At 43.2% G+C, this 27,231-nt stretch overlaps 2 protein-coding genes and 1 long non-coding RNA gene across 3 annotated transcripts; 1 reads left to right on the top strand and 2 right to left on the bottom strand.

Annotated features, from left to right (window-relative positions):
* The first annotated feature begins 177 nt into the window (after positions 1–177).
* LOC149873133 (uncharacterized) lies at positions 178–27,202 on the top strand. The gene is made up of 3 exons (XR_016439842.1): positions 178–286; positions 26,251–26,332; positions 26,835–27,202. It is a non-coding gene; the product is annotated as an uncharacterized LOC149873133 (long non-coding RNA).
* On the bottom strand, positions 5,926–7,060 carry LOC149873135 (trace amine-associated receptor 9-like). Its single transcript, XM_090031451.1, has one exon. It carries the CDS (start codon positions 7,043–7,045, stop codon positions 6,017–6,019), a length of 1,029 nt encoding a protein of 342 aa, XP_089887577.1. The 5' UTR covers positions 7,046–7,060; the 3' UTR covers positions 5,926–6,016.
* On the bottom strand, positions 14,105–15,233 carry LOC149873134 (trace amine-associated receptor 9-like). Its single transcript, XM_090031450.1, has one exon. It carries the CDS (start codon positions 15,164–15,166, stop codon positions 14,138–14,140), a length of 1,029 nt encoding a protein of 342 aa, XP_089887576.1. The 5' UTR covers positions 15,167–15,233; the 3' UTR covers positions 14,105–14,137.
* Positions 27,203–27,231: the final 29 nt, after the last annotated feature.

The raw sequence follows: 27,231 nt of genomic DNA, 5'->3' as shown, positions 1-27,231 counted from the left end.
CTGGCAAGAGTTATATACAGAATCAGCAAGGTACAAACCATAATGAGCTGAATGACATACCAATTACCTGGGCACAGTCTCTACAGGACATGGCACACAAATGTTTGGTCTTAGGGAGAAGGACAAAACTGGCTTTGCTGAACCAGATCATATGAAAGCAGTTTCTGTGGGACTTACAGCCAGAGACCTAGGATGCAGGATGTTGGAATAACCTAGCCTTGTTGGCTGGGCTTTTTTTTAATGGAAGAGCTAAACCAGAAGGCAAAAGGAACCAGAAACAAAGGAGGTAAGGGAATAACGACCCAGGGGACAGGAGAAGGGCTCCAAATAGAGGATAAAAGGGGGACATGTTGGACTGTTATTACAGGTGCAGGAGGTCAGGGCACTTCAAGAGTCTGCCCCAAACTAGGAAAAAAACACAATCAGTACCGGAAGGCAAGAGACTTAGAGGGCCTGGGGTTGAGGAGGCTCCAGAAGAGAAGCAGATGGACTGTAGCTATGGAAAGAAACATAAAAGGGACTGACCCCAGGCACCCCCCACCCTGTAACAGACCTTCAGATAGCTGGGAGAAAAACAAACACTGTCATGGAATCAGCCTGCACCCAAACTATAGTGAGTGAGGTGATATCCTAGAGAGAAAGAAAAATAGTAGATCAATGACCCCTCATTTGCCTACATGGCCAGACCTGCTACTATGAGTGAGGGTAAGTCATAATTTACATACTGGGGAAGACCTATATGATGCCAGCCTGCCTGTTTCCAGCACTGTCATGCATGGTAATACTGGAGTGCAACTTACCCTGTTTCCAAGAGATACTGCAGACTAGTTGGGGTAAGGCTCATCTGTGGGTCAAGAAATGGGAATGCAGATGGGACCAGCCAAGGGGTTAGTTGGACTGGAGGCTGAGGATCCCCACACACAAGCTCTGGAAGAACCTCTGGATGTTGAGGAAATCATCAACCTTTGCCAGTTTGATGTGGAACAAACCCAGGAGGAAGGATTCTAACAGGCTTTACATGAGCCTGAGAGAGGCAATAGCTGACCTGAGGCCAAGAAGGCCATAGCCCATAGCCCAAGGGAGGCAGAACCAGGGCCAGGATCCCAAAGTCCAAGGGGGTAGAAACCAGTGCCTGAGAGGGTGAGACTAGGGCTGGCACCCTGCAGAGCATTGGGCCTAGGCAGAAAAGTAGTTTGGGTAGTTTGGGTAGGACTATGAGGGGTGGTTTTCTGGAGGTCTTCTTAGTGCTTGAGGGGCATGTGACTGCCTCAAGTCCTGCTAGGGGTTAGGCTCAAGGCACTGACCAGGCTCGAGGCACTGGAGCCCTTGCAGGGCAAAGACAGGGTCCAGGAAGCCCAGCATTCTGGTAGAGGGATGAGAACCAGAGCTAGGGGCCCAAAGCCCATTAGAGAAAGAAGTGCCTGTGAGATGCAAGGGAAGGGTCAGGGACCTTAACTGCGAGGGGTGAACCCAGGGGTCAGGGATACCAAGCAAGAGGCAAGAGGTGGAGACCCCAAGAGACTGAGTCGAGAAACATGCCTATGAGAAGCAATACAAGGTCAGAGACCATGAAGGGCAAACTCTGGGGCTTGGAGCCCTAAGCAAAAGGCCGGGGTGGACTCCCCAGAAGACTGACTCAGCAGAGATACCTATGAGACCAAGGTCTGGATCAACAGGGTTGGGACCCAGAAGCCTGGCCTGACACAATAAGCTTAGGCAGCAACAGGTCAGCTAGAGGAAAGGTGTGAAGCCTGGAAAGGCCAAGACCCTTACAAGTGTGCGATGGCCTGGGGTAGCCAGGTATTGACTGGAGGGCAGAGTGCCCCATCTAAATGTAAGTGCTTTTAACAAGGCACGGCAGATGAGAGGAAATGGGGTGAGACCCTGGGAGGCTGGAGTGAGAGCCTGACAGAATAGGGATGGTCTAAAAGTGGGGTGATGGCAACCCCAGGCACCTCACCTGTTACAAATTTCTTCACAGAATTGACAGGGGAAAAGTGGACAGGGAAGAAATAGGGTGCAGATGGAAGTGCAGCTACCCGATATAACTAAGATCAATTTCTGCAAACCATTCTGAGTTACAGCATTACCCCGGACCAAACAGAAGTTCACTGTTGACTCCAGGGGGGGAGGGCAATCTAGCTGCGGGCTGGGAGCCTGCAGCGTGCTTCCCATAGCAATGGCCACGGCTCTGTGCCAGTGCTCAGTGTTTTCAGAATGGGAGGGAGGAAAGGCAGTGGAGGGAGCTCATTCTTGGGGCTACCAAGCTGGTGCTGAAAGGTGGAGTGGGTCAATGAGAGCCTCCCCACCTCAGGAGGTTTCCAATACACCTGCCCCACCCTCCAGGGGGACTGAAAACCCCCCAGACTAAACTCCCTCTGCTCCCTTTCCCTGCTTCCATTCTGAAAACAGTGAAAGTCTGGGAGCTTTGCAAATTACAGTAGATGCTACATTTTGAAATATCTTTATATGATACCTCATGCAATGAAGGGTCACATTTTTACCCAATCAGCCATTTTTTACATGAATGCTGAGTGCTCCTGTAGGCTGGGGGGGGGGGGGGAGGGGGCACAGCGACCACTCACAGTGGTGGCGGTGGTGGAGGCAGCGGTGAGTGGGGAGCTCCTGCAGGCAACCATGGTAGTGTTGTCAGCTGGTGGGGAGGGTGGTGAGCTCTGACCAGCAGTCGGTGACCATCCACAGACACTGCTGGCCATGGTGGTGGCAGTGGACAGCAGTGATCAGGGATTGCCCACAGATGCCACCGGCAGTGCCAGCAGCAAAGCAGGGGTAGTGAGCGGCAACCACCCACAGGTGTTGCCAGCAGTATCGGCAGTGCTTTTCACAGAGGGTGCCAATCTCAGGGGGTGCATATGCACCTTTGTGCACCCCTTATGCATTGCTAATGATTTTTGGTGCTGTCTGCAGCTATGAACTTGTGTTTGGCCACAGCTATAGACTGCTTTCTGTGGTCAGATCAGGCAAAACTTGTCACTTCTGTCTGCACCCATAGAGCATAGAGGTTTGACTGCCCAGGGCTGCACAGGGAAGTGTCAGGCAATTGTTTGTCCTTTCTGTTACTTAGTAGCCCAGGGAAAGTCTCCCAGAGCTCTGTTAGTACCCCTCCCACTGATTGAACTCCATTTGAGAGAATTGCCATGGGTATTTTTGCACTCACTGGCATCTTTAGAAGGATCTCAAGGCACCCTGTTGCAAGTCATGGCCCTAGGGAAAATCCAGTTGATACCAGGGGGCTATTATGGGGATTGGGAACTGCTCTGCAGGGGATGCTGTCCTTTAGGGGCTCTCAAGCTATCAAAGGCATGACCTGGATATGAGGGGTAACAGCTCAGAGTCAGAAGTTTAGAGCCAGTGGTCTTGAACCAAGAGTTCAGAAACTGGGGGCTAGGCAGGGAGTCCAAGAGGTGCAGGTTATAATCTGGGAATTTATACACCAGGGGCTAGGCAGGAATACAGGCAAAAGCTGGAGGCTAGCATGACCCTGGTTATGTTCAGTGTGTGTTTGATTATGGTTGTGTTCTACACCGGTAAAGACTACTGATATAGGACAGGTTCTAAAAGAGCTGGGATAGGCAACTGGAAGAGGAGCAGTGGAGACTCCCAACAGCGGCAAGCAGAACAGCGCTTCCTAGAATCACACCCTAACAGTGCACCCCAGCCACAGAGAGGCAGCAAGTCCAGTGTGGGCCTCCCTACCCAGCACTTGCTACTTTGGATGGTGTAGGCAGTAGAATCCCCCAAACAGAGGAGCATCCCCAGAAGTGGAGAGCAACAGGGCCTCTGTGGTGGCACTAGTCAGCCCTTGATGTTTTGGCTGGTAGCTGGTATGGTTCCTGGATGGCAGCCTTGGGTGATACTCCCTTCCCAACTGACTGGGCTGAGTGATAGTTTCCTGGGCTGGTTTGCTGGTGAATGTGATTTTGATCTGGTTTAAGCTACAGTTCAGAGTTAATAGTTAAGTTTTCCTTAACATGAAAGCTTACTCTCCTTTTCCCTTGTAATAAACCCCTGTTTTAGTTTAACATTTGATTGCAAGTGAGGAAATTTGAACATTCGAACATCTGGTTAAAATCTGGTTTCCCAAATTTCAGGTGAGGGCTCCAGCTAAATTTGAAAGTTGAACCCTAAAAATTGAACCTGTACCTGGTTACTGCCATCAAGTGCTTGGCAGAAGGACTCCACCAGGAACTGAGCAAAGGTTCAGGTGAGGTCGAGAAGCTAGGCAAGAGAGGAGGACTGGGGAAACCAGGAGCAGTGAATGGGCCGGGGGTGGGGGGGCAGGCAGGGCTGGAAGCTGGAAAGATGGCTGGAACCAGAGCTAGGAGCCAGAAGCACGGCATCAGGCACACTGAAGCTACAACAAAGATCTGTCTTGTTGGGAGCCTACAGAGATGCTGCTTACATAAAACAACCATACCCAAACACTTTCATGGGGACCAGCTGGGGCACTCAGGCCGTTCTACCCAGGGAATCAAAGTCAGCTGGGGTCTTGCCTTCTGCCCTGACTCCTGTATTTGTATGCAATCCATACAAATACAAATACTTCTTTTTTTCCTGCCCCATATGATGACTACATCAATAGATTTCTTCCACAGCCCCTGCCGTGAGGGGATGGGATATTTTGATTGTGGCTGGAAGACTATAGACTGTTTATTTTACTTTTGGAAACTTCATGATTAGCCTGTGTTGTGTGTGTGCCATTCTTGGTTGTAGAGTGGCCATTTCAGGGGAGTGGACACTTGAAGCTCCTGTAGATGTGTGGGGAGCTGCTTCGATGTGCTGGAAATCCAGCACATCAGAGAAGACTCGATTAATCAACTCTACTGGAGCACAGAAATTGATGTGCTCTGGCAGCCTTTCTGCATCGTGCGTAGCAGCATCCCCATGCTGAAAAAATGGTAGTGGGGCACTTTGAACGAAAAAACAATCGATGAATTTTAGTTCAAAGCACCCCTCTGCCATTTTTCAGTGCAGGGATGCTGATACACATGACACATGGGCACTTTTAATTAGTGTGACTTGCTAATTAAAGTGCCTGGTGTTGAGTTCCAGAGCACATGTAAAAATGCCCTTAGATTTTGTGGTTATACAGTTTGATATTTCAGCCATATGTTCATAAAAAAAAATAAAACTCAATTCAAAACTTTGCAAAATATTTTGATTTGATTTGATCATAGAAAAACACCATATGACCAATTTTCCCTTTGCACTCATTCTTTTATTAGATAAAAAGTGTAATCAAAACCCAAAATAAGAGTATTTATTAAGAGATTAATTTAAAACTGAAAAATATATATTAACCTTAACTATTTCAGCAAGCATACTGCTTTTTGTTGGACAGCATTGGTCTGACCATATATGGCTTTTTTATTGGGAAATGCATGACAGAAATTCCTTGTGGGTTAATCACGTTGCAAAGAGTAGTTTTATAACCACCGTTTATTTATTTTTTGCTGCTTAAAAGAACACAGAACCTGGGCAGTACTTCCACTGGGCTCCAAAATTTGTTTTTTCCTCAGAATTTTTTTAGTTTAAAAAAAAGAAAAAAGATCTTTTCTTAGCTCTTTCTTCCTTCAAAATAAGCTGATGGATTTTTCAAGTTAGAGTAAAATTGATTAAAAATTAAAATTCATCTAGATAAGAAAGTTACTGAACCATTAACCCTCAGAAAGAAGGCCATTAAAAAGTGATGGTGCAGGTTTGTGCACAGTAAACTTAAGTAAAAGAACTAATACAATAGTACAAAAACAATCATCAGTACTATAGATTGTTCATTTTAATTACACATTATTGATTATTTCCATTAAATATTTATATTAACTGAAATATTAAAAATACATGGACTTTACAATCAGAGCAAAATGCAATTTTCGTAAACAGCCAATAATGTTCATTGTCAAAGGCAGCAATACAGCAACCTAAAAAACCTTCTTAAACACATTGGTAACCCTCTGAGATGCCTATTGGATTATTTAAATACAATACTGAGTTCTCATCATTCTGAAAATAAGTTCATGGTTGAACAGTCAAGTTTCAAGATTTTACAACTCACAATCACTTTCATTGCATTGCGAAACCAAGGATAAAAAAAAGAGTAAATCAAAGGGTTAATGGCAGAGTTAGAATAAGCAACCCAAACCATAATATCAAAGGCAAGAGGTGGAATTAGAAAATCAAAGAAGGCATCAATTATGACTGTTATAAAATATGGTGACCAGAATATGAGGAAAGCAATCACAGCTATGCCCAGAGTTTTAGCAGCTTTTCTCTCTCTTTTCCCCACTCTATTACTGTAATTATCTGAGGACTGTGTTTTGTTGCTCGCACTCTCTATCAATCTAGCTTGTCTTTTAGCTACACTGAAGATCTTGCTGTTAAGTACTATCATTGTAAAGAAAGGTATAAAATAAAGAAGAGATGAAATGAACACCCATGTCTTATTGAATACAAGCTGACAGCTTCCTACACAGGTGAGCGCTGTCACTAATTCTTGTAGTCCTTCATCATTAGCTCCAGTAAAGACTACAGAGAAACTGTACACTATTGAAAATGTCCAGGCAGCAGCTGCAAACATTCTTGAAACAGGCATGGTGAACTTTAAGGGATAAATTAAAGGATCAGTAACAGCAACATACCGATCGATGGAGATGACACATAAGTGAAATATTGATGCATAACAAAAAAATGTATCTAAACAGCTGTGGAATCTGCAAAAAATTTCCCCAAAGTACCAGCAGGTTTCAACAGATCTTATAGTGCTGAAAGGCAGAACTGTCAAACCCAAGCCAAAGTCAGCACAAGCCAAGGAGGCAATTAAAAAATTTGTAGGAGAGTGAAGCTGTTTGAAATAAGCAATTGAAATAATTACCATTAGGTTTCCTCCTATGGTAAGAATTGCCAGAAATCCAAAGACAAAGTACAATGTTACTTGGAATGGAAAAGACCGGAGTGTTTTATAACAAGATCCATTAATGTGCTCAAAGCAGTACTGTAAATCTTCCTTTTCAGTACAAGTTGAGTCCATTATTTCCCTCAAGCTCTTAATTTTGAGTTCTTGAATGAAGACTTCTTTCTCGGAAAGTGAGTGTGAGCTTCTACTTCCAACGCTTCCTGAAAAATGTAACTATGCATGTTAATAGAATAACCTTCCAAGCACATATTGAGTTACAGCAATTAAAATGAAATCAGAAAACAAAAAATTTAAATGTATGAGCTCCATTTAATAACTGGCAAAATAAATTACTATACTTAGGATATCTTGATTCTGCATTGGAATTGTTCCCTACTTGTTATGACTTTTCTACGCATTCCCTTTTGAGAAGCTCCAGTACACACATCAATGTGAACAGAAATGTGAACATAACTGTGAGGGAGGCTTGCAATTTATGTGACTTTTTCTCCCCTGGGTGCTTTTGAAACAGGTAATTACAGACAAGTTTTCACTTCTCCTGAAATAGAAACAGTGAATCTGAAGCAGGTATAACTATTTTCCCAAATAAACAAGCCCCCACAGTGAATGTTATGACTAACACAAAATACAGAGTGAAGATCATTTTTACATCATACATGCTGAAAAGCAAACTTTACTATTAAGGTCCCACTTATGGTGTTTTTGGTAATAAAATTAGAGGCCATCCTCCCTGCTCTTTTTAACCAGTTTTAGCCATGTTGGCTAAGTACAGAGAGTCAAACAGTCTGAGACTGAATAGATTCACTCTATGCAAGTTAGTCTAAGCTGCACAGAGTGAACAGATAAGCAAGTGAACAGACATTCACTTTTGATTCGGGAAATGCAGCCAAATGCCTGCAGCAACCCAAGATGGCAGCCAGGGACAGTGCTAGAACACGCCTCCCTGCTCAGCTGAAGCACACAGCTTAGGCTGAGGTTAGTCCACAAGCAGGGGCTTGTGGGTAAGATGCAAAGCATATTGGGATACTGGAAGTCTGTGAGTTAACTTGAATCTGGAGGGCATCTGAGACAGACATTTAATAAACCAATTTAACCTAAATCAGTGACACCTAATACTACATCCATCCAGTTTTATCGTAAACCAGTTTCAGCCATTTTGAAAGCCATTTACATACACTGAACTTCTGCTGTATTACAGATTTGAACTGGTTTCTGCTCATTTATACTGGTTTATGTGTAATTTCTGTCCCTATCCCCTAGCTTCAAAGGTGAGAGGCAGAAATTAGACAAATTCCTGTGTGATACATGTGGAGCAATCATGTCCTCCATCTGCCTTCCTCAGCCTTGATTTTTCTAGGCTGAATAAACAAAACCATTTCAGTCTCTCCTAATAAGATTGACTCGTCACTACTTTGGCCACCATACTGTACTCTACATCATTTTTACTTTTAATATATATTTCATGAACATTGACAGCTGGAAGTGGTCACAGAATTTCAGGCAAAGTCTTGTTAGTGCCTTGGTAAGAGTATTAATATGTCTCCATTTCTTCTGGAAATACCTTTCCTTCTACACGTTAAGATTGTACTTCTACTTTTTTTTTTTTTTTTAAGATTCAACTTTTTCATGCCTGTATCAGTTTTGTGGGTCATTGTCATGCTGAAATTGAATGAGATATCTTGCTACCAAGTGCAGAGTCCCCAGGTAACAACAGTAAATAGTCTTTTTCACTAGACCTTTTTCTTCTTATGTTTCTACCACATTTGACCATTTTGTTATACATGCTTATGCTCTTTAATTATACTTTGCAAGACCTTTCATTGTACATGTGCCTTCAAGCAGTGAGCAATACAGCAGATGTTGCATAGTCTGAGGCACTGGGCCACAGTTACAGGTGTTTGAACCAATGGTACAGCTGCACTTCTTCATTAGTTCCTTGGCATGTACATAGGCGGTTGAGACATTGCCACCTCCAGTACATAGGCGGTTGAGACATCACCACCTTTGCCATGGTTTCTCAGCCCCTAGTGGTAAGCACCACTGCTGGAATGTGCATTTTCTGCTGTCAGGTATTTTCTTCAGCCTCTCATTCCACATCTGTAGTGTCTCCTTGGATGTGGCATCAAGAGGTTGGGTATTGGTGAGGAAGCTTTTGTGTACTGCTGGATAGTTGCATTGCATTTTTTGTGTGCTGCAGGATACTTGTACAGCAACTTTTTACTAGACCATAAAAGCCAGATCCACAGAAGGACTCTGATATGGGTATAATAACAGGTTTAGGGATTTGACTCCATGTCTGATGCCCCCTAGCAATCAGATTAGGGTTGTACCCTCTGGCTTATCTGCTAGTTCCCCCCATTTTTCCCCTTCCTGCCAGACCTTTAATGGGAAGCATTATTATAATTTGGGAAGCTGCCCTCAGTCACTGGAATAGCATCTTAGGTGCTTCTCTCTGCCAGTCATGAAGATGCTATTCCAGTGACTGAGGACCTAAATCACATCAGGCCCAATGTACACAAATTTTAATGAATCTTGCTAGTAACTGCTTCCTAGCCTCCTAGGTTTTCTTTACTCCCTGTAATCCAAGACTTTATTAGGCCTAACTGGACTTTTGTTTGTCAGCCCTCCTCAGCCTTCCAGATCCCTTGTTATCTCTACCTCTTTCCACTAGCCTTCCTCATCCCACAATACCAATAATCAACAGTGCCCTCACAAGGTGCTTTATAATGGCTTCTCAAGACTACTGCTCCATAATGGCTGTGGCCAGCACAGCACTCCTCACTTCAGTGGTCTTCACTCTCCCCTTCTAGCCACTCCCATGCCTGAAGGGCAACATAGAAAATGGGACCACTAGAAAAAGGGCCTATAAAGAAGAAGACTAAGCTCCCACCCCTGGGGACTCACACAACTCAAGCAAAACCTCTTGTCCCTAGTGGAAAGCTATCCCAGACATACACAGCCTCATATCCTGTTTGAGTTCCTATACGGCGATCTAGTCTACCCCTCCATGGGGCTCTTCTCCCATGGAGCATCTGGAGCAAAATGCTATCAATTTATACAATGCTTATGCAACTTGGAGCTCCACCCCCTTTCCATCACTTGGTCTGACTCCCTCAAATTTCTCATTAGCTCATCAGCACCCTACAGCTGTGCTGCAATCCTCTCAGTTTTGCTGATGCCTACAGCTTATACAAGCTCCCCACCTTCAGCTTTGTAGTTTCTATTCTTGGCTCCCTTAGGCTGCCAAGTCTTCATAGCTGGCTCTAAATCAGCTGCCTACAACTGTTTGCAGCTATCTAGTGCTGTCCTCTCAACATTAAAGTAAGACAGCTTAGCAGTTCCTGTAGCAGTACTGCAAGGTATTGCCATGCCTGTGTTTTACACCCCTGCCTCTGAGAACCAGGTTAGACATCTAACATTCCTTATGCAGTTCATGGGGAGAGGTAGGCACTAAATTATTGGATTCACAACAGTCAACGTGCTGAGCAGGGGGAGGCTATAGCTAGCCAATAGGTAGCCTCTGAAATCCTTCCTCTCACTAGACTTGGAGGTCTATGTAAGAGTAGTAATCTCATTCCAAAAACTTCTCTTTGATCCAAGCTTAAAAATCATCTCTCTGACAAAAGATTAATTGCTCATACTTTGCTTTTATGACACATGTGATGGATGAATTAGTGCCTCTATATTATTATATGGAGTCATTGAATAAAATGCACATATGTGTGGCTGGCAGTCAGGATGCACAAAAGAATAATTTTATATTTGATTCCATCATTTTGAAGGGTTGATCTTAGCTGGACTTTTTGCAATTCAAACTATAATTCCAGACCTAATTTTCTTTGCTAATCAATTCCCTTTTCCTTTGAATATCTTTGTTTCCTACTAATATCCTTCTCAGGAATTTTTTTAGCCCCTAAGATCTACAGCAGGGGCAGGCAAAACACAGTCCACAGGCTGAATATCACCTACTAGACCATTGTATCCAGTCTGGGGAACCCCTAAAAAAATTTAGAAAATTATTATCTGCCCCTGGCTGCCTGTCAAAGATGACAAGGCACTAGTGGCAGTAGAACCCAGGAGGAGCCAGGGAGCAGGACATAGGGGTGGCAGGATCCAGCAGCCACAGCAGCAAGACCAGCCCGGCCCAGCCCTGCCTCACCCCTAGCCCCCAACCAGAAGCCTCTGGCTAGCAGAGGCTTCTGGCCTGGTGTCCCTGAGGCTGTTTCATAGATTTCATAAACATTAGGGCTGAAAGGGACCTCGGGAGATCATCGAGTCCAGCCCCCTGCCCCAAGAGCAGAAAGTCAGCTGGGGTCAAAGGATCCCAGCATGATAAGCATCCAAATGCTTCTTAAAGGAGTTCAGAGTGGATGCTTGCATCACCTCTGGAAGGAACTTATTCCAGGCCTTAGGGGCTTGGACAGTAAAGAAGTTTTTCCTTACGTCCAGCCTAAAACAGTCTTAGAGGAATTTGTGACCGTCCTTGTCATCCCTCAGGGTGCTCTGGTGAACAGATGTTCCCCCAGGTCCTGATGCACACCCCTGATGTACTTATAGGCTGCCTCCAGGTCACCCCTGAGCCTGCACTTTTCCAGGATGAAGAGCCCCATGCCTCTCAGCCTCTTTTCATAAGGCCTATTCTCCTGCCCTCTGATGATGTGCATGGCTCTCCTCTGGACTCTCTCAAGCTTCTCCACATCCTTCCTGAATTGTGGAGCCCAGAATTGAATGCAGTACTCCAGCTGCAGCCTCACCAAGGCTGAGTACAGTGGGAGGATGACATCCTGAGTTTTACTTGAGAAGCATCTATGGACGCAAGCCAGAGTTCGGTTTGCTTTACCACAGCAGTGGTAATGCTAGCCACATCAGCAGGCATCTGGGTTTTCTGTTTCCCACAGAATGATGAAAAAACCCATGGATTACCCCTTTTACCCAGGGCCGGGGGAGTTGTGCAGGGAGTCAGGGGCACAAGCAGGGCTGGGGGCTGTGGCTTGGGAATGAAGGACTTGGACCTGCATTCTGTGAGCTAAGGGGCTAGGGGCAGCTCTGATTTTCCATGATAAAAAACCCAAAATCACATACCAAAATGTATAGGTATTTAGAATTTATTTGATTATAGTGACTGGGGCACTAGTAGGCTTCAAATTGCTTTAAAATTGTAAATATATCAATAAAACATTGTGTTCAATTGATACCTATGTGTGTATATATATAGTAGTGTTTCAGTTTAATCATCGATTTGAGGGCTTTTATAAGAGAATTTCCCATTTTTAATCAGAGAATTTGTGATTCTTATCAGAAAAACCCAGGATCCTTGCACATCACTTTTGAACATAGTGTTGTCTGTATATATTGGTGTACTTCTGGTATACTTTAACCATGCTAGTCCAAAGGATCATCAGGCTTATATGAATCTTTGATCTTCTCAAACAATGTTGTTTGTAGTAGGGGTGGACTGCAGTAGCTGTGGTAGTTCAGGAAACATATGAGAAGAAAGGATTTATTGGACCATTTGAGTGGTATGTGGACCCTTCCCTTCCTAGTACCTACCGTTATGGCTGGGCTGGGGTCAGACCTCTTCTGGACTTGCTTCTCAAATGTCCTAAAAAGTCCACTGTGGCAGAACTAGAGATAATTGTACCATCCTGAGAAGGCAGGAGAAAAGTCAGGGCTAGCAGTTACACTAGCTACCAAGTTCAGCCTGCATGGAAATGGGAAAGAACTCTGACTGATAAACTGTGAGTTCACTGTGTGGGTTGAGCTACTCAGTGTAAAGGCTTTCCATAAGGCAGCTTGTTTGTCCCTTCTTCTCTCCCTTTAATAAACCCTGTTACAGTTTACTGTTGCTTGCAAATGGGAAGTGTATTCAATTTGGAACATCAAGATAAGATGTATTTTCCCATGTTTGCGGGGGGGGGTGGCACAGGGACTTGAAAAAGTATAGAAAATGTGTGTTTATCCCCTAAATATGAACCTGGCTCTTGTTATTGAGATCCAGCTTAGGTTACATTATACTAATGTTCTAATAAAATGAGCTATCTGTAGAAGGGGCATGGCAAAACCCTTGGCCCTGGCGTAAGAAAAGGTATCTCTGGCCATGTGGTATGCCCCAGATTCTCAGAGGTTGAAGTTTGGGAGGAACAGGTCCACTTCCTGCACAGGGGGTGAATGCTGATGTTGCCACTCATCCACCCCTTTCCTCTGCCAGAACTCAGAAGGGAGTGGAAGGTGTGGGGCGGGAGGCAAAAAGCAGCAGCATTTATCCCCAGACTTTGGTACCACATGAAAGCAGGGCCTCTAGCCAGATCCCATCCTGATCAGCCGGTGAGCTCAGATCCTTATGCTCATGCAGAGCTCCAGCAGAAGCCAGCACTGAACAGGAAGTGGGCTCAGATCTCAGGCAAAAGGCATGGTACAGCCAAAGTTGGGGGAGAAAGGGGCCTCGTTGCCCAGTTCCTGGATCTGCTACTGTATATAGCACATTTTTTTTTACCAATTTCATAACAAACAAAATGTTGAAAGAGTTTATTAATCTGTATGAAGTGTTAGCAACACTAAATTTGCACAAAAAAGTGGGAAAACAAATAAAAGCAAACAAATGTAGAAAACAGTTTAATACTAGTTTACTTTTCCTAAACATCCTGTTTGTTTCTTTCTCTATCCATATAGATTTCCCCCTTCCCACACTTCCCCTGTCCCCTACTCAGTTAGTAAGGAATAGCAGGCAATTAGAGGTTCAGTTCTCTACCAAAAAGTGAAATGGCTCCAACTCACTTTAACAAGAACAATATAAGATCACTACTCCTTGATTTTCAAATTACAGCCAAGCGATGAAGTTTCAGAAACTAACCAGGTAATACAGATATTAAATCCTTAACTCTGGTTATAAAAAGAATGTGTGTTAGAAGATGGATATTTAGTTTTGTGCAAAGTATTACTTCTGCATTCACAAACTAGTATAATAAAAAATGAGGTAAACTACAATGAAACACAGTTTTATTTTTAATAAAATACTACTTTAAATTTTTAAAGTTTCATATTTGTCATTGAACATCTTTAAAATGATCCACAATCACAGTTACAGATAATATTATATCAATTAAGATCTAAGTAGACATTGCGAAGTTCTAAACAAGTAAGAAGCAAGAATATGTACAGGGCCCCTAAGTGAACTCTCATTACAGCATGTTAGTATAACATTAGTTTTCATTCTGAAAATAAGTTCATTGTTGAACAATCATCTTTCATCATTTTGCAACTTACAATCACTTTCATTGCTTTCCGAAACCAAGGGTAAAAGAAAGAATAAATCAAAGGGTTAATAGCAGAGTTTGAATAAGCAAACCAACACATAATGTCCACAACAAGAGGAGGCGATATAGAGTTACGGAAAGCATCAATTATTACCATGGTATTATAAGGAAACCAAAACACCAAGAAAGCAAACACAGCCACTCCCAATGTTGTTGCAGCTTTTCTCTCTCTTTTGCTAACTCTGTTGCTGTAATTATCAGAGGTCTGTGATTTATTGCTCATCCCCTCTATCATTCGAGCTTGCTGTTTAGCCACACTGAAAATCTTGCTGTAAAGTGCTATCATTGTAAAGAAAGGTATGAAATAAAGGAGGCCAGTTATAATGACCCAGGTTTTATTGAAAGTAACCTGGCACCTCCCTACACAAGAGAGAATATTCTCTAAATCCTGTATCCCTTCTTGATTAGCTCCAGTGTAGAATACTGCAAAACTGTACACAAAAGAGAGTCCCCACGAAGCAGTTATACACACTCTAGAAACAGGCACTGTGAACTTGAGGGGGTAAATCAGAGGGTCATTAACAGCAATGAACCGATCAATAGAAATGAAAAACAAGTTAAATATTGATGCATAACAAAATAATACATCCAAACAACTGTTGAATCTACAAAATGTTTCTCCAAAGTACCAGCAGCTTTCAACTAATCTTATAGCGCTGAAGGGCAGCACAGTCAGACCCAAACCAAAATCAGCCCCTGCTAAAGAAGCAATCAAGAAGTTTGTAGGAGAGTGAAGCTGTTTAAAATAAGTAATAGAAATAATTACCATTAAGTTTCCTCCTATGGTAACAATCGTCAGAAAGCCAAGAACAAAATATAAAGTTCCTCGGAAAGCAGAAGGCCAGACTATTTTAGTGCAAGACCCATTAATGTCCTCAAAGCAATAATGCAAATCTTCCCTTTCTGGAAAAGCTGTACCCATTATTTCCTTCAAGGTGTTGATTTTGAGCTATTGAAGGGAGGCTTCTGCCTATGAGAGATACATTGCTCCTCACTCCTCCTGAAAAAAAAATGTTTTATGTTAATAGGATAATTTCCCAGGACCATTTTGAATACAACATTGGAAATGAATTGAGAATGTAAAAACAATTCTCATAGGTAAGATTTCCACTTAGGCATTTTTCCCCTGGTTATTTAAACGAAGAACTGAAACACTTGGGAGGGGGGAAATAATTATTTGGTCTAAATTTCATAGTAAAATTCATTCCTACTTGTGAATTTCCTTGTGCTCCTCCAGAGAAACTCCAGTTCACAAGACTACGTGTCCAGAGATGTGAACAGAACACTTGAGGAGCCTTACAATTTATACAGTTTTTCTCCCCAGAGTTTTTGTGGCAGAGGAAATGACAAAGCAAATTCCCTCCTCTTGAAAAGTACAAATAGTGAATCCGAAGCTAATGTAGTGATCTTCCTAAAAATAAAAATGTTCCTATGGTGATGGTCATAAGCATTATTTGCTAACACTGGGCATATATTATTAATATTACATAGTATGTGCTGCAAAACAACAGCTTACATTTGTGTCAATTGTGCAATCATTATCTTTTTTTAGTAATAACACTTGGCGGTGGACTGTGTTGTATACCAATTTTAATTATGTAACTTTACCTATGTGATGGAGTAAATATCAGGTCCTAAGATTGTCATAACATAAATGGACTGACTGGAACTTCTTACCAGTGTCCTTTAAAATTTATGAGGAACAGCAGCATCCCTTTTCACCTTTTTTTCCTCTAGGTTAAACAATCCAAGCTTTCTCAGACCATTTAGGTAAAATAATTTCTCCATTCCTATGAGCAACTCAGCTTTGTATATGTTCCTGTTTGCATGTACTCCTTTCCGGGCACCAAAAAGAGGTGTCCGGAATAATACGCGGAATCAGAACTGTTACCAGATTTGCCCGTCCCTTTGGGGTACACCCATTTATTAGAGTTACGTTTCGGGGGTTGCTGTAATTCTATCAATATACTGCATGTGTTACTTCTGTTTCTATACGGAGCTGTATCTCTCCCTTCTGCAAGTCCTCACCCCCCCAGTGAAACTACCTTGAAGAGTTTAGTTTCAATGGGGCTGGGTTCCTCCAGCTACCGAATCAATCAAACACATACAGGTTAACAGAGCACATCTGAGTCAGGCCAGGTTACTCAGCATTTCCTGGCTGATACCCTCATGCACCCCAACCTCAGCACAGGAATAGAGTATGTCTGAGCCGGCTGGGTCAGTCACCATTTACAGGCTGACCCCCTCATATACTACAGCTCAGCACAGCAGGAGCACGCACACAATAAAACAGTCAGACACATGCCCGAAGGTTAATAGGGTAGCTTTGAATGGGCAGGGTTACTCAGCACTTCCAAGCTGACACCCTCATGGGACCCAGCTCAGCACACCCCTTATTTCAGCAGGACAGTAATAAATGCAGTTAGACACACACTAACAGGGTGCGTCTGAGCAGGCTGGGTCCAGTCAGCACTTTTAGCTGACACCTTCATGCACCTCAAAACTCAGCACATCCCAATCTCTTGTCATAAGCGTATTAGTAGTAACTCACTTGATAAGCAAACCCTACAAGATCTTTGAGCTTTACAGGGATCTTTGGCTTAAGTAAAAGTGCTGCTACAGAGCAGGTGTGGAGGTAGAGGAGAAGGAAGAGTAAATGAGGTTCAGAGAGAGAGCATAGCAACCAGCTTGACTATAAAAATTATTTAATTGCCAGGTATATGAAACTTCTGATGATACTAATAGTAATAGCCATACAAGGAAAAACAAACAAAACAGTTACAATATTACCCAGTTTTAATTAGGTACTTGGGGAAGTCTAGCTCAAGTTTGAACAGCAAAAGTCAGGTTCAGAAAGTTGTGCCTGGAGTAAGACAGAGTAGGAGAGAGAGGGATTGAATCAAGTCTGAGGTTTAGAAAGTGGGCTTAAACAAAAGAGGGATAGAGAGGGAGTTGGGATCTGACCACTCCAAGGTTCCCAGGTGTTTCTTGCCAGGCAGAGCCCCCAGCATGCTCAGTGAAGGGAGTCCAGGCAGAAAAGGAGTGGAACTGGTGCAGCTTTTGCATCCAAGCACTAGGACAGTGACTGAAGCTGAGGTAAGGGGGTTTTTTGGTAGGGGCTCAAGGGAGAACACTAGGTTTGTTTATGGGTAAATGGTGGCTCATATGCTGGGTAATAGGAACTGATTGTCCCTGGCTAGGGGTGGCATTACTCTGAGAGATCTCACAATGCAATAGGCAGATTCAGTGTTTTGGGTACCAATAAAGGAGTCATTACTAGAATTGGTCTGATATGCTGTGTATCTTCTGAAAATATTTTGCCTGATGCATTTTAGGATAACATTTCCATTTTTTTTTTCCAATTTTTCCTCAGCATCATAGACTCAACTCCTAGCAATTGACAGGTAGACATAGGTCTTCCTCCTCATCTTACTTCCAGATAAAAAGGCTTACAGGACAAAGTCTTGCTATTATTTCCTATGCATTAAACATTGTGCTGTGTTATTAAAGTTTCAATTCCTCCAGTCATCAAGATCATTTAGTTTTTTCTATATGATATCCCAATCAACTTCTTTATTGACTGTGCTTCTAAAATTAATGACAGCCATAAATTTCAACACCAAACTTTAACCCATAGCCACAGATAACCTTTGGTGTCCTCCCTTTAGCAAGTACCTTACCCATCTTATACTTCTGGCCCTGATCTCCATCATCTATAGTTTCACTAATAATTTCCCATTTCACTCAGCATCCAATTGCTGCTCCTTTTCTCCCCCTTATAAGCTTTACAAAATTCTGCTTCCTGCAGGCTTATTCCTAATATCTTCTTCTCATGTGGTTATTCTAATGAGGTCTGCCACCCTTCCAGAGAAGCTTTTCTCTTTGTTTGAGTCACAGGCTCCAAGGTTATTTTCCCAACATCGATTTGAGGTAAATCTAAGTCTTTTTTTCCTGTTAGGGTGACACTCTGCTCCTCTCTTGGTCATCCAAGGGTCCGGTTTTAATCTTCCACATGACATTTTCATTGTCTAGGTGCCAAAAGTATACCTACTCACAGGTAGGAGGTATATTCCTGGCCTTGTAGCCTGTACACATACACAGTTTTCTACACATTCACTGGCAACAGAATGAAAGAAGAGGGTCTTCCTGTCCTTCACCTCCAATAATTGAGTGACTAAAACACTCACCGTGGGAGACACAGAGATGGAGAACCTGGGTTTTGGATGTGCCTATAAGCATGGAAGGGAAAGGAGGGTAATTCCTACCTTCTTTGGGGACTCAAAAATGCCCCCAGCTGCTGCACCTACACATGGATCCAGCTGTGTGTGCAGGCTGCGTGACCAGGAATAGAATCCCTGCTTCCAAATTTTCTGGTTGTTTACGTGCCTAATTACTTACCAAAGAAGCTGAAAATTAGCATCACCTCTTGTTGCTTTCAGTGATGAGCTGACAATGAAATCTTTTGGCTGTATGTCCAGCATCCAGGACATACAAGTATTTGTATCTCTGTCTAAAAAATCCCATGTAAGGTTGCAGCTTCAGGGGAAACTTTTCTCAGGCCCACTGCTGCAATTTTGCCAGTGAGTAAGAACCAACTAGAAACCAAATAGCTTTTATTTATTGTAAGTTGCCTGGTCAGTCCCCGTGACAGAAGGTAGGACTGTCCAGGTACCGTAATAGGGAACCCTTAGTCCTGTCACTATTAAGAGGCAGGAAAACAGGGAAAAAGAGAGAGATTCTTTTAAGGTCCAGACTTTTGTTGTTTGGAAGGGCAGGGACAGGACTACATAAACCAAGGGCGGGCAGTTATTTTGGGCAGAGGGCCGCTTACTGAGTTTTGGCAAGCCATTGAAGGCCGCATTACAGGCAGCCCAGGACAGATAAATATTAATTTTCTAAAATTTTTAGGGGCCCTGCAGGCCAGACAGAATGGCCTGGTAGGCCGCTTCCAGCTCCTAGGCCGTGTTTTGCCCACCCCTGACATAAACTCTGCTTCCAAGCAAAGCAGGGCAGTCCTGCTTGGACCACAAAGAAAAGAAGAGCCCCTTTTCCACAGAGTACGCTTCCTGCAAATGAGAACTGCAGGAGTTACAGCCAGGAGAATCCAGCAGGGAAAGGGCTAGCTTCAGGAAAAGGATCTTAGTTACTCGGGAGAGAAGTGACGTTGGCGTGGGCCCCCAGCCCAGAGAGACATCTGAGACATGGCTGCAAAGCTGCGCAGGCTCAGGCAAGTTTGCAGCCAGGGGAGAATTGTCCTCCACCTGTGTGCCTCCCAGTGGAACAGGAGGAGTGCGCCAGGGTGGGGCTCTTCTCCCATGGTAGAAAGCCTCTGTCGCAGGAGAAGGGTCTCCTGCTCATCCCTCAGTGAGCTGATTGCTGAGATATTTACGTGTTGCGGGGCATTCTCCCAGAGCTGGACCCCTTCAAGGGCTCTGGGAGTATGCTCCTCTTACTAATTAGCTGATTTGCAGGCCAGGGGGCAGGGTCCCTACAGGGCTTTCTGACAGCACACCCTTTGACAGAGCATTAGGGAGCCAGTGCTCTCCCAGTTGTAGAATACTGGGTGTGTCTCTGTCCCGGAAGAAGCTCACGTATTTAAACTATACAGGAGCAGGAAGATGTTTCTCTTAGGCAACAAATTTAATTTCTTGTAGGCAGAGCCATTTCACTTCCACAAGAAAGCCCTTGAAACACTCTTCTTTCTTTTTGCCAGGAAAAAGATTTTTTCCTCCAGGCACAAACGAAACGTCTGTTTGTGCTTTTTGCCTCCTGCCAGGCCTCCCAGGATATTCACTATATCCTTGTTACATTCCCAAAGTGGGTCTGACCATCCAAAGCCTGCCAGCATAACCCTCTTTCAATATTCAGCTGTAATTCTGGGAGTCTATGGCAGATAATTCTACTACGCCTGTTGTGCAATTTTTCCCCAAATAGTTCCTTACCGATGTCACGCTTAATTCTTTGTTTACCATCTATCGCGTCATTAATATACAACGCCACGTTACCACCTTTACATTGTTTCCATGTTCCTTAAACTATATACAGGTTAATATGCACATTCTGGTCACAACTGCCTTTTCTGCTATTCCGGCAATATCCTAAGCAGTTACAAAAAAAATCAGTACATATGCCATGTAGGTGTGTAAAGTGAAATAGATTTTAGCCCAGGCTCCCAGTTTATGCTGTTTATCTGTCTAGTTAGTCTTCTTGCAACAATACACATTTTCACATATGAAGCTATCATTATAAAGCCAAGAATAAGTTGCAGTACCATGAGTGACATCAATTACAGTGTTTAGGTCATCATAATATCATATATATTTGCACTTTAGTGTATGTATGTATACATGCATTTTTAATGTTGGAAACACATATGTATATAGACTGGGAGTTTACATTGTGAAGAGATAAGATCAGAGTTCCTCTTCCAAAACTTTTATGTCAAGTCAGCTTTTGACCCAAAATGGTGCTTCAAAGGAAGACACATGTTTTGTGAAAACCTAATCCAGTTTTGACTAGTACTAGAATAATGTTGTAACCATGATGGTCCAGGAAATATGCAAAAGGCAAGGATTTTCGTGTGTGATATTTTTTATTGGATAAACTGTCCTGACCATGCTAGAGTGAATTCAGGGTACAATCACACCCTACTTTTGTGACCAAAAGTTCTGGTCACAACCTGCAGACACATGAGCACTGAACCTGATGCCATATATACAAGGGACTTTGCAGCATTTTGGATCTACTACTGCAACCACATGAATATTTTATACTCTTTTTTTTTTTTTTTTTTTATTCTTCATTAGGCAATGCCTCATTTCCTTGTTAGGATTTGACTTCCACCTTTTGAAAGAAGCTTTATTTCTGTTTATTGTCTCTGTAACTCTGCCATTAAACCATGTTGACTTTCTTTTGGTCTGCTCACTTTCTTTGTTCCTTTTCTTTTCTTTTTTTTTCTTTATGGTATGCATTTGCACCATGCCTCCAGTATGGTGTTCTTAAGCAGGTCTCATCCTGCTTGCAAATTCTTCACCTCTTTAGGGGTCCATATTAACATCTGTCTAACTAGCTTTCTCATTTTGTTGTAGTCTCCCCTTTTAAAATCAAAGGCTACTGTGATAGACTTTCTTCTTCTCTTCCTTCCTACATGTACATCAAACCCAATTGCACTGTGGTCATTATATACAAATATTATACATTTGGAAAATTTCAGGGGGACGTTCAGTGAGAGTTATGTAATTGTACAAGTCTGCTCTAAATAAGAATGTACTTTGAAACACGGTTAGATGCTTTCCTTCATCAACACATCTATGAAAACTAATGCTTGCATTCTAAAAAATATTCACCCTTACTTCATTCATCTAATATTGTGTTCCCATTTGCTTCAGCAACTTTTACAGAATCAGAACAATCCATTCTACTTGTAAAAATAAAAAATAAATAAAAACCTAAAAATGCAGGGATTCTTTTAGTCTGGAAGGCTAACCATACCATGTCATGCATCCACAGATGCATCACAAGCAGGTCACAAGCAGGTCCAAGGAGGTGATCCTCCCCCACTATGTGCCACTGGTCAGGCCGTAGTTAGAGTAGTGTGTCCAGTTCTGGGCATCGCACTTTAGGAGGGATGTGGACAGCGTCAAGAGGGTTCAGAGGAAGGCCACTTGCATGATCAGGGGGCAGCAGGACAGGCTATGGGAGGCTATGAGACCTGAACCTGTTCAGCCTCCACAAGAGAAGGCTGAGAGGGGATCTGGTGGCCATCTATAAACTGTCCAAGGTGGACCAGCAGGCAATGGGAGAGTCCCTGTTCCCCCAAGCACTACTGGGAGGAACAAGGAATAACGGCCGTAAGTTGACTGAGAGTAGATTCAGGCTAGGTATCAGGAATCACTACTTCACAGTCAGGGCGGCTAGGATCTGGAACCAAATTCCAAGGGAACTGTTGTTGGCTCCTATGCTGGGGAACTTCAAAAGGAGGCTGGATCACCTAGCCAGGGTCGTTTGACCCCAGCATTCTTTCCTGCCATGGCAGGGGGTCAGACTTGATGATCAGCTCAGGTCCCTTCTGACCCTACCAACTATGAAACTATGATCCACCAGCTGGCCAGGCTCTGTACACCCACATTGCCACTTCTGCTGCTCCAGGATTCCCCCAAGACCCCAGGTAAGGCTACTGGGGTAAACCCAAGTGCTGACCACAGCCTCCCCTATCCTACCATGTTACAGGGGCATTCCCAGGGACAACTAGCAGTGGCACAACTATGTGCCACTGCTATTTTTCCCCAGGGAAAAATATGTTCCTGATGATTCAGATGTGCCCTGATGGGCCACAATGAAACATGCACCTGAAGCAAATGAAAAAATTGCTGGAATAAGATGAGAGAAATCCAATTATATATGCCCCTTCTCATTTTAACGCTAGCAATTCCTCCTCCCTCCTCAGGTCTTTCTCCGGTGATGTCACTCTATAAATAATTGTTTGCAACATGCTAGCTACAAGCAAGCAAGCTACTGCCTCTGCTACTCTGACTGCTCCACAGGTTTTACAAGGTAGAGACTGAGATCAGCACCGTACCTAGACTCCTGGCAGCTCTGGGTGAACTTTTAGTATCTGCCCCCCCCCCTTCACCAGAAATAATGATAATAATAATTTTTAAATTACCATTTGTGGACCCCCTTTCTATCTGAGCCCTGGGCAGCCACCTGGATCACTCATACCTGTGTCTGGCCCTGACTAAGAGGAGAGAGGGGGGCGGAAAAAAAGAGAATCAACTGAGCCACAAAGAGCCAGCTTCGGTAATTACTTTACTATATTTGAAATGTTTTACCAATGGAGCTATACTAGAAGAGCTAGACCACCAGTACCTGCTGGTGAAAAGGCCTTTATAGCAGTATGAAAGTTCTGCCAGTACCACTTATGCTGACAAGACTTAACTGGTGTGTGCCCCATGGTACACGGGACACTATAGTATCCCAAGTACTGTTGCTTGTATAACTTTGTCTACCTTAGGGCCTTTACTGGTATATCACTGATACGTTTATACTTCTTATCAACATAGCTATGCTAGCAGCAATTTTCATTGCTGGCCAAGACAGGAAGGAAATCAGACTTCTAGTTCATTATATAACTGGGCTTATAAACTCAGAGTAAAGTATATTGACTTCTTTATAAACTTCACTTGGTTTTATTAAAAGTCATATTAGAGCCTCAGTTTTTAGCATACAATATATTTGCCTATCTACACATTTTCTTACACATCTTCTGTATACATTAGCACCTACATAAAGGGCTCTATAGTCTAGAGTTGGCAACAGATTGGTATTTTGGTTATAAAACATTTGGCTGCAGCAGTTATTGTGTGCTGATGGAAAAATAATAGAGCAATTCTTCTGCTGCAAAGAACTCAGAAAGACCACAAATGGGCAGAATGTTTTAACACTCTAGATTCTTTCCTTGGAGTCTCAGACCCGCACAGACTCCCTATGCCTGGTGAAGGGTGACTGCACCCAAAAGCTTGCTAAGAACTTTTTCCCAACTACTCAGTTGGTCAAAAAAAAATATTGCATCTTTTCAAAGAACCTTGCCCGCCTATGTCCTTAGACCAACACAGCTACAACCAAATACCTAGATTCCTACTTGAAACTTCTAAGGTTAATTTGTCTATCACGTTTTTATATCTAACGGCACTATCATTGTGTTGCACCCCAATGGTTCTTTTGAAAGAATCTCAAGGCATCCCAGAATGCTGTGGCATGCTGGTTAAGCATCACTGACTTATGCCAACCAAGATTTCAATATGTTTCAGCTATGTATTGGATAGTGACCTAATTGTGGGAATGGTAGAATTGCACAGGGCCATCTGCCAAGACAGCCTCAACGCACCCCAACCCCCACACCCAGTTTTCCCACCTGGAGGAGCAAACAGGCCCTTCCCTACCCGTCCCCAATCTCCTTCCCCTCTCCCTTTTGTGACCTCTTCCCCACTCCCCTGAGATGCTAGGCTTTTGCTGCTGGTCTTTTCAGCAGCAATCAGAGAGGCCTGAGGAGCAAGGTCCCTGCTGCTGCCATTAAATCAGGCACCAAACCTGCCCCATAGCCAATCAGGGAGCATGGGAGTGGCTGCCACAATCTGGATGCAAAAATGATGGCCTATGCCATGACTGGCCCACAATAGTGAGCTGGGCCCGCAATTTAAAAATTTAAACCAGGACCTAATTATACTGTTAACCCCACTGACTCCTGAATTTTCAAAATATTTTCTCTGGTGGGTAAGGAAAGAAATCACCAGTTTTGCTCACCAGACTTTCTCCTCTTCCCATAGAAAAAAGTTGCATGAAAAACAAACAAACAAAATCAGATTTTTTTTCCCATTGAGATGAAAAGTATTATTTTCCTTCAGAAGCTTTTCATAAAACATATTTGCCCTTTTTTGCACCTGTGTAGATTCATAGATGTTTGGGTCTGAAGGGACCTTAGCAGATCACTGAGTCCAACCCCCTACCCTGGGCAGGAAAGAGCACTAGGAACAGATGACCCCAGCCAGGTGTATGTCTAGCTTCTTAAAGACCCCCAAGGTAGGGGAAAGCACCACCTCCCTTGGAAGCCCATTCCAGATATTGGCAACCCTGACCGTGAAGAAGGTCTGGGTTATTTTTGGTGAAAATAGGGTATCCGGCCTTGGTTCAGGAACCAATCCCCCATTTATAACATTGTTTCTTATAAGAAAATTGGTTCCGAGTTATAATGTTTCAATTTAAGATGCAATTTTCGGGAACCAATTATGTCATAAGACTGAGGACAGCCTGTACTCCAATTTCATGATGATTTCATGATGATTCCAGTATAAGCCATCCTTCTGCTTTCAACAGCATTTCTACTCTACCATGCCACTACTTCTCTGTGAAGAATTGATCATGTCGGGGATGAGAATTGGGTTTCTTCCTGAATTGTTCCAGTTTAAAATCTCAAGTTACTTTGGACCTTGGTCTCAGTCCATTCCAAGCTATGGCTATCTTTGCCTCCTTGCTTTTTTTTGCCTCCTCTTTTCTTCCTACTTCCCCTTTAATACTAAACTCAAACTTTGTGATGTCCCTATATTACTGTTTGAAAGAAGCTTGGTCATATGCCAATACAGTGTTGTCCTACTTTATAATTATCCAAAGAAAGCAGGAGAGGAACATAAATTGCTGCTAAGAAAATATTTTAAATTCTTCTCATTTGGAAGGAAAGGACATACAAAAATATCCTTGTGCAGATATAAATAACGGAAAATACCACGATGAATGTGTCAGAACACTCAACGTATCTGAAAATAGCCATCTCTAAAGGAAACTTTTGGAATCTAGAAAACCAGTAACCAAAACATTCAGAAATAACATCAATTTGGGTTTAATAATAACTTCTTTTGTCATGGAATACATTTGCCCTCAATTCTCCAAATCTTTTTTCAACCAGTTCCTAGGTCCATAATTCTTTTTTCTACTTTCTTCCTAGTACATTAACATTGTACATCTTTTGCAAATTAAAAATCCAATTGAACAATGCATAAGCTTTCTTCAAGCATATTTTAAATAAATTATTTAAATTATTATAAAAGTAACAGCCACACATACTTGTGCTGCGTATGGCAAGGTGTGTGCCTTTGGTTGTTGTACATTGTGTGGGTTTTTTTCTGTATTTACTTGTTTTTTTCTTCTTTCCCTTTTTTCCTCTGGCTTTTTGCTTTAAGGAGAAAATATATGGTCTGGCCATGTGAGCAAAATGGCTCCTGTTGTTCTGGCTATGTGCTCAGCAGTGAAAAGCTGGGGCTTTGGATGTGGGTGAGATATGTAAAATCCTCTGGTCTGATTGGCCAGGGGAAGCAAAGGGTCCTTTAGGCAGATTGAGTAAGAGAGAGGCTGGAGCATGGTACTCCCTGATTGAACAAGGCTTAGGTGACATCACTTCCGGTATATAAGAACAAGTAATCTAAGTCTCTCTCTCTTTCTCCTGGGACTGCTAAGAGCTGCAAAGCTGAACTGGAAGACAAAGGAAGTGCTTCCCATGGGTGGTGGGGAGAGGTCCCCCCACCTCTTCACTGGAGAGGTAAGTTAAAGCTTTGTGAAGGGAAAGCCTAAAGTAGAGGGAGAGAAAGTCAGTCTCAGAGTTTGAGACCCCTATTCCCTCCTTCTTCTTTCCCCTGTATGTTTGGCTGGCAGATTTGGGCCAGGATGAGACCTGGCACATTTTGTTGTTGATTCAGGCCTCAGTGGGCACATCTATGTGTTGATCTGTGGTGACATAATGACACACTACCTTGCCATATGGCAAGCTACAGCCATGTAGGGATCACGGGTGCCTGTGATGCCATAGTGGTGTGTTCCCCGAGTATAGTATGGCGACGCAGCAGTGAAATTTGCTTGTGCACCACATGCACTACCCACCCATATTGCACCATGCTTTACTACTTCAAAGGCTAAGCCCATAACAAGGTCACCATACAGTGATGTGTAAATGCAACCAGTGTGGTATAGGCCTGGCTAATTTTTGTTGCCCAGTCCAAGCCCAGCGCAGATAGGCCTGACCTTTCCTCCAAATTCTTTTGCAGCTTTCTGTCTCAGCAGAGCTGAGATGGAAAGAGGAATTTTGGGATACAGTATGCTGATGAAAGCCACAGTTAAACCCTCAAAGCCACCATGCAGAAGTAGACATTGGCACTCTACAACTTCTCCAAGAGCAACGTGTCCCCTTGCAACACAGAAGTACCCCTACTTCCGAGCAGCTTCCTGCAATGCAGCAAACCCAAGGAGCATCTCAGAAGACTCTCCAGTGTGGGCCGCCCTCTGCAGCCCATTGTTGGAGGGCAGGTATAGGGCTGCAAGACCCTGAAACTACCCTTTAGGGAGCACACCCCCCCCCAAGTGCCAGACTGCCTGGACATGGATAAAGCCACCCCAAAAGGGTACAACCTTTAGACTTTGCCTCATAGTTAATAGTATTTTCAA

The sequence above is a fragment of the Crocodylus siamensis genome, chromosome 1 (assembly GCF_052110815.1).
Source record: "Crocodylus siamensis isolate JL-2025a chromosome 1, ASM5211081v1, whole genome shotgun sequence".
NCBI classification, from domain to species: Eukaryota; Metazoa; Chordata; order Crocodylia; family Crocodylidae; genus Crocodylus; species Crocodylus siamensis.
The sequence above is the reverse complement of the archived record's forward strand: the minus strand, read 5'-3'. Positions and strand labels throughout refer to the sequence as shown.